Source organism: Anneissia japonica, unplaced genomic scaffold (genome assembly GCF_011630105.1).
Source record: "Anneissia japonica isolate Jap-2015-1 unplaced genomic scaffold, ASM1163010v1 scaffold5825_len372023_cov165, whole genome shotgun sequence".
Taxonomy (NCBI): Eukaryota; Metazoa; Echinodermata; class Crinoidea; order Comatulida; family Comatulidae; genus Anneissia; species Anneissia japonica.
Window position 1 is genome coordinate 238,411 of NW_022751237.1, and position 7,405 is coordinate 245,815.

Below are 7,405 nucleotides of genomic sequence, written 5' to 3' on the forward strand. Positions count from 1 at the left end.
GTGTGTGTGTGTGCGCGCGCGCGTGTGTAGGGGTGTGTGTGTGTATATTTATACTTTATGTGTGTGTGTGTATGCATGTGTATGTATACCCATGTATATATACCGGTAATAAACTTGTATTATTTTAATGATTTGCTATGTTGTGACGTTGAGTTTTTTTTTTGTTTTTTTTTCTCCTCAATATTTCTCTTTTTGGATTGTGTTTACCTAGATGTGCGTGTGTAAGTTTAGACCTATAGAACTGTACAGGAAAATAAGTCTGTATTTCTGTATCTACTTTGTATTTATATACTTTAAGTAGTTTAATTTAAGTTTAATTGTTAATTTATGAAGGGGCATTCAAATTTTGTGCTTGTGCTTTTTATATTTTTTTTTTATGTAACTTTTTTTTTGTAATTTTGCTGGTCTTGAACGCACCGTCAATTGACGAATGCCGCTGTAACAAAAGTGTAAGTTCAATAAATTATTATTATTTCGGCAATAGAGTGTAGCGATTGTATGAACATGGTATAAAAAACCAAGCTTTAGGCGACGAATGGGGAACAACAACCAACGAGAACCACTTTGGAAATTAACGAGGGCGCACTATTCTTAGCGACGAGAACTGAGAGAAACGGTAAACAAGAACTTTTTTTCCAGGAAAGAAAACGTTTCGTAAAACAAACCATAATTAATCGGTAAATGTTGTGGTAGGCTAAGCCGTAGCCCTATTGATTATAATAATATGCTGATGATATTATAACAGTTATGATTGTTTTTTGTCAAACAATAGGCTAGGCAGACTGGCCTTTCTAGGCTAGCGAGGGAGCTGCTACTTAACACTTAAACTAGGCTAGGCCTAGGCCTATATAGCCTCAGGCAGACCTAGGCTGGGTCTACTACTAGGGCCCAGGCCTAGTACTACTACCTAGGCCTAGGCTAGCCTACCTATTTGGCTGGTACTATTTAGTATTCTTATCGATTTTATGCGCTACCATTGTAATTTAATTTTATATGAATGGTTTGTAAATATTTGTCAGGTATTTTTTCTTAATTGTTTAAAATACAGTAGGTATGCAATTTTAATTTGTTGTCTTTTTTTTTTCAAATCAATGTAATGTAAGTTTTTGACTCATCTTTTTGTTGGGAGAGCTCTTGATAGAAATTTGTTTACTTTATGTTATCCCCAGGCTTGATTTGTATATGTTTGTGTGTGTGTGTACAGGTATGTTGGAATAATAAATGATGAAGTGACAAGTAGTTTTGACCCAAGAAGCGTCAAATAGTCAAATGAGTGCTAAAATTACATTTTCTGAGTGTGATGCTTGAAGGCCTGTCTACACTATGACGATAGCGATCAATGATACAAAGCTAAAAACAATTGTTCTTATAGAAAATAAAAGAAATACAAGAAGTTTTCACACTAGCACGATTCATTAACAATTTATCGTGATGATAACAAAATATTTTCCAAAATCAAATCTAATGACATCACAATCATGGAAAAATGATAAAATCGTAGTAGCAAAAGCAATGTTATCGTTTTCCAATGAATATGAGGTCATTTGATTTGATTTGTGAAATTATTATCGAATCTTGCTTTTCTTTAGCTTTTTCTCATCGATCGTTATCATCATAGTGTAACCATGCCTTAAGCTTTTGACACTGTTTTCATAATTGTTTACAATTTTAAAAATTTGTGTGCAAAATAACCGTTGAGAGACAACAAAAGTAGTGGTTATAACTTCTGGAAAATTTGCATAGTTCTAAAGCTTTAAAAATGTATTGTCCCATGCTAAATACCAAAAAAATCATAAAAATTTTTTTTTAAAATTAACTTGCCCATTTTAAAGTAACATAAAAGCTATCAACTTGAACATAGTAATTAGTGTATTTTAAAAATGTCTACCCATCAGTTTACTTTCATGATAGAAACACTTCCAGTCACTGGAAGTGTTTTATTATTTTCATTATATTTTTCTGGTTTAAAAATCAGGGTACAAATTTTTTTAATTCAATATTAAGTTCTATGCACAAGTTAATAATTTGTATGTTATTGAAAAATGAGCAAGTTCATTTAAAAATTAATTTTTATTATTTTTTGACATTAGCAAGGGACAATACATATTTAAAGTCAAAAGAACATTATGCCATGGGTAAGGATTGTGTGGACACTCGTCCGAAGTAACATGCTCGTGAAATATTACTTCCGTCGTAATTTTACTTCAGATGGAAGGCTGTCCAAACATAACTACAGTATTGATAAATTAGTTCTGTTTCGTTTTTTGTAGCCACTTTTTCCATGCTGCTATTACATGACATCTCTAGGAAGGAACTGTAATGCCTGGAAAGAAGAAAGTTAAGAAGAGGAGGCCTAAATCTCCAGAAGATTCTGGCATAGTAGAAGACCCTATTGCTCCAATTACTGACCGATTAGGGATTGTGGATGATCAAAACAGGTCGCACAAGGAAAATGTATGTATATAGTAAAAAGTAAGGTAGGCTATGCCTACTATTAATATTGTATTCTCTGGAAAGTTATACCCTATTCAAATTGCATTCTGTTTGTGATTGGTTGCGATGTAATTGGTGGTAATCCAAAACTGATTACTCCCGATCGCAATCAATGAGCACATTCAGACCAACACAAAAAACTTTACATTCTAGGGCCTAGCCTCTGGTGGCTAGGCCTATGTTGACTGACTTCAGCCAAAAAGTGCCTGTGGAATTTGTTGTGATTCGTTACAATCGGATTCCGTGGTAATCGGGAGGAATAATAATTTTGATATCGATTACTTATTGACTATAATGGTGAGCTTTCACACACGATTTTACTTTGCGATTTGTCGCAATTGCTACAACCGATAGCAATGCGATGCTAGTCTGAATGGAGTAGCTATGATAACAATATCATAGCATGATGTATAGATATATAAGGGTTAGTTTAGTGCAATAAATTGGATTAATAAAATGTTGACATTCAAACATGTTTTGGCCATTATCTCAGAAACATGATTTGCGAGGATTGACTGGTTTGGCTTGTCTGCCACATTTTAAGACTGCTGAACAGTCAAGTATAACATTTTTTGTCTGGATTTTAAGTGGTAGAAATCATAGTTTTATTATAACAAAGGAATAATTTAATCTCATAAACTCACAAACACGTTAATCTAAAAAACAAATGTTGTATCATGTCTGAAATCTGTGTCACACTATCAAATTTTATGTGACAAATAAATAAATGTGATATGCCTGTATGTGGGTGTAAAATGACATCATCATGTCCGTATATGGGCACATCACACAAATTTGTCACATAAAATTTGACGCGTTAACAGAGTTGTAGGCGTAGATAGGTATTCACACAGGGGTACAATGACTGTAAAAGAGACATTGGGATCAAATATATTCATTTTCCTTTCCAGTTAAAGGCAATTTTAACTGAAGAAACGGTTGATGCTGACACTAAGATATTTATGGGATACAAGGTGTCAACAAGAGTGCTAACTGAGCTGACTCCTCATGAGATCAGGGACTTAAAGACAGTTTTTGAAGTGTTTGCAGATGAAGACAAGTAAGTTTACTATAGATAGGTCAGTGTGCAGTGTTCATGGAGGCAAAAAAAGAATTACCTCCTTGTGCAAATTTACCTTTGTCTATTATTGATAAAATAATAAATACATAATTTCAACACTGAAAACTTGATTCACCCAAGGGTTTTTTTCATCAAGGCCATGCAAGGCTGTGATATAAAATGCAGGAAAAATTATTAACACAAATACAAATTACTGAATACTGAATTGCTTTATTTGTCCATCATAAAATACTGTAACGGAAATTCTTTCTGAAGACTGTCAAACAAATTAGTAAACGATAATAACTAAAATAATAATTTAAGTAGTATTTAAACATTAAAAACAAAAAGTTAATGAAAGCATAAAGCTCGGTTTCCATAAAATCGCTCACCCTATCGACGACAGTTGTCGGGAAGGTTGAACCTAGTTTTGTTTTACCGATTGCGTTCAGATGAATCCGGTTGCATTGCTAGCTGTGCAGACGAATCGGGAAGGCACCCCGATTTGTCTGCAACACAATAGGCAAAGTTGAACCAGATTCAACCTTCCCGGTAACTATGGAAACCAAGCTTTAATTAAACAATCTTTATACAGTATAGACAATGTGTGTATACTGTTGAAATTGTATGTACTGATCCAGTCATTGGACTACAAGAATATTTTTTTGCAAAAAGGGAAAGTGACATTAGCTGAGAGAATGTGGTGGGTGGTATGAGGAGATTTTGTTGCTGGTCAGCAGATTTCCAAGACAAGTTTCCCAGCCAAAATATTGAGTAAATTACTATACATGTAGCTCTTCATCCTTGTAAACGACAATGTAATACAGAATACTTTATTCACAATGCTTGAAATTATTGTAAAAATTCATGAGGATTTCAAATGTTTCATAATATTAATTCTTTCTTTGTAAAAATCCAACTTACTTTGTTAGTGTCGTTTCGCTATCACACTGGAAGCTTTCTCAAGCCGGTATGTCACCTGACGATGTCATACATTGGTGTCATTCATAAAATGGCACCCTCACAATCAGCTGGATATAGAGATGATTTGAGTTTGTATGCCCCTCATCTTCGTTCCTTCTTATCCAGATCGAATCTCTAATCCATTTGGTATGTTTTGTGTTGCCTTTTGCAAGCAATTTCGCTGCATCCCAGTCAAGTACATGATTTTGGGTAGTAGCATGTTCTGCGACTGAAGCAAAAACATCGTTAACAAAGTAGGTTGAATTTGAATTTTTAAAAGAAAGAATTAATATTATGTAGACATCCAGTCATTTGTAATTCAATTTGAAATGTTTTGATTATCAAGTACACCATCTTATGATTGTTTTTTTTTTTTAAAGATATTTCTAAACATACAAGATAATCATATTAATATGAGTAAGGTCAAAATGTTTGTTACGATTTTCCACCAAGACACTTGCACAAATCTGGCAGAAATATATCATAGAACTATCCTTTCAGAAATCTTACCATCAGGATTTTTTTTTTAGCTTTTATTTAATAAAAAAAAGTTAAATATTATAAAATAACAATTTTTATGGAACACAAATCTGCAAAAGTAATAAAAATTCTACTAAAATCTGTTGTTATCAAATAAGGAATTCATTGTTTTCTGAGATTTTTTGTTCATCATCATGTTGATGTTGTGGTTTTCAACAGGCAAATAGGAGCTGTCTCAGTACAAAGGATGATGCGTGCTTTGGGCTTCAAACTGAAAAGGAAAGAAGCGCGAGAAATGATAGCAGACATGGATCTCGATAAAAATGGCTTAATAGACTTCAACGAGTTCCTTCAGTTTGTTATTGATAGACAAGGAACAGCCAGGGATATTCACGCTGAGATTGAACAAGGCTTCAAAATGTTTGACTATGGTTAGTTTTCTGTACTTCTAATTCATTTATTCATCATAATTTTAAAACTTATATAATCCACCAAATTTACATTTTTTATGCTAGGTTTTTGATTTAATAATTTATGTTTTAATGTCTGCTCTTTGGTTTGTGTTGCATAGGACACAATTTTTTTGCTTGCACTTGCAAATTGAAATGACAAGGTGAGTTAAAAAACACACTGATCTGGCATGTAAATTACAATCAATTTGGGTTTTATTCAACTTTATTTGAATAGTAATATGTACTTATTGAAAGTATAGGAAAAACAAAGTGGCATGGAAAATAATTGAATTTTCAGTTTACATTTCAATCTTTTCTTGCTGCATAAGCCATCAAGGTTATTACCCACCCTGATCAGTACAGTACAAAAATACAAAAGACAAGACAGGTGATGACAAGTCAATGAACACAGGTAACTGGTACCTGTCAATACACTTTGGCCAAGTCAAAGTGGGCCTACTTGATGAGCATTAAAAGATTGAATTCAATTGCAAAATAATACCTCTAGGTCTTAGTTAATACTGTTTCAGCTATATTAGTGTATACTTTGTTACAGTTATTTGTCAGCTAGTTTCTAATAAACAGGAATTTTGTAGGTTTTTGTAACTAAAGTGAGCAAAATTTGAAATGAACTGTTACAATGCGCCCTCATCCTAAATCGACCTAGATATCTGATTATAAAATTCATCCAGTGACTATGGCCTATTTCAGACTAGGTGGGTCAACTCACCGGGTTTATCCACCCTCTAGTCTGAACTACTGTAGGTGGCTTATCTCAAGCCAGGCGTTGTTCCTATAGTTACTAGGCCTGGCGTGCCACTCAGTTTAACCTTTCTAAGCCAGGCTTTAATCACTGCGGGGGGTTCTGTGTTGAACTCGGGTCAAAAATTCACCAATCAGCATTCAGTGACGTAGTGGCTGACGCACTATGAGAGAACGTACGTTTCACACGCAATGTTTTGAAAATCATTTCCTGGTTCTGGTTCATGAATATGCAAATTTAACTTCCCGGTTCTCGCGCCTGGCTAATCCAGCCATTCTGAACGCCCAGCAAAGTTAAACCGGGCTTAATGTAAGCACGGCTTATATCCAAGTCTGAACATAGCCTAAATTATATAATTTCTATTATTTCAAACCTTTTATAAAAAGATATGGAATTCAAACTAAGTAATAGATCTCGGTAAATATTACTTATGATAAATATTCATTATGATAAATTACTCGTACACTTACCACCATATTTGACCTGTATCTAATGCTTTCCTTTAGAGGGTGCTGGTCAGCTAACCCTTGATGATCTCAAGAAGGCTTGCAAAGAAGCTGGTGCTAAGTTTACCGAGGCTGAACTTAAGGAAATGATAGAAGAAGCAGATACCAACGGTGATGGTATGGTAAATCTGGAGGAGTTTACCAATATCATGCTAAAGACAAACCTCTTTTAACTGTTATGAAAAATGATAATATATTCATAAAACTAAAATCTAAGTATTGTAATTTGGTATCCAGTTACTGTACAAATAAGTAAGTTATTACTAGTTGCAACTGGTTTTAATAATCTTCTGGGTATTAATCCTATGATAATGTAATGGCCAGTTAAGGTGCAAAATAAAATAGGTTAAATAACTGTATATTTCCCCGCCCTTTCCCCCTCTCGCTCCCCCTCCCCTTTTGGAAAGTAAAAAAAAGGGGTGGGGGTTGGAGAAAAGAAAGAAAGAAAAAATTATTGCCCAAAATGCCTCGAATGCCTTCTTATTTTCGGGCATCTAAAAAACAAAAAATTCCGTGGGAGCATTTCCCTGGACCCCTAGGGTAGTGTTATCTCGATTGGCCCACCTTTCGAGCTCCCCTTTTGTGTCCCTGATAGGACACTTATGTAAACCGCCAACTTAATTCCATATATCGTTGATTTCAGGTGTGATTATAAAAGCCTGGCTCACATTCCAGAGATCTTCATTCT

General features: G+C 34.2%; 1 protein-coding gene across 4 annotated transcripts; it reads left to right on the top strand.

Annotated features, from left to right (window-relative positions):
- Nucleotides 1-496: 496 nt before the first annotated feature.
- LOC117121613 (caltractin-like) lies at nucleotides 497-7,134 on the top strand. 4 transcript variants are annotated; one of them, XM_033266851.1, is made up of 5 exons: nucleotides 497-616; nucleotides 2,271-2,454; nucleotides 3,405-3,553; nucleotides 5,216-5,427; nucleotides 6,718-7,134. In XM_033266851.1, exons 2-5 carry the CDS (start codon nucleotides 2,320-2,322, stop codon nucleotides 6,888-6,890), a joined length of 669 nt encoding a protein of 222 aa, XP_033122742.1. In that variant the 5' UTR covers nucleotides 497-616; nucleotides 2,271-2,319; the 3' UTR covers nucleotides 6,891-7,134. The 4 variants fall into 4 exon arrangements, with proteins under 4 accessions (XP_033122742.1, XP_033122740.1, XP_033122743.1 ...); XM_033266849.1 differs by having other exon boundaries at nucleotides 548-677; XM_033266852.1 differs by lacking the exon at nucleotides 6,718-7,134 and adding an exon at nucleotides 5,778-6,670 and having other exon boundaries at nucleotides 548-677.
- Nucleotides 7,135-7,405: the final 271 nt, after the last annotated feature.

Coding starts and splice junctions, on each gene's coding strand:
- LOC117121613 (XM_033266851.1), top strand. CDS start 2,320: ATGCCTGGAAAGAAGAAAGTTAAGAAGAGGAGGCCTAAATCTCCAGAA. Junction 3,554..5,215: donor GTGTTTGCAGATGAAGACAA/GTAAGTTTACTA, acceptor GGTTTTCAACAG/GCAAATAGGAGCTGTCTCAG. Junction 5,428..6,717: donor CTTCAAAATGTTTGACTATG/GTTAGTTTTCTG, acceptor GCTTTCCTTTAG/AGGGTGCTGGTCAGCTAACC.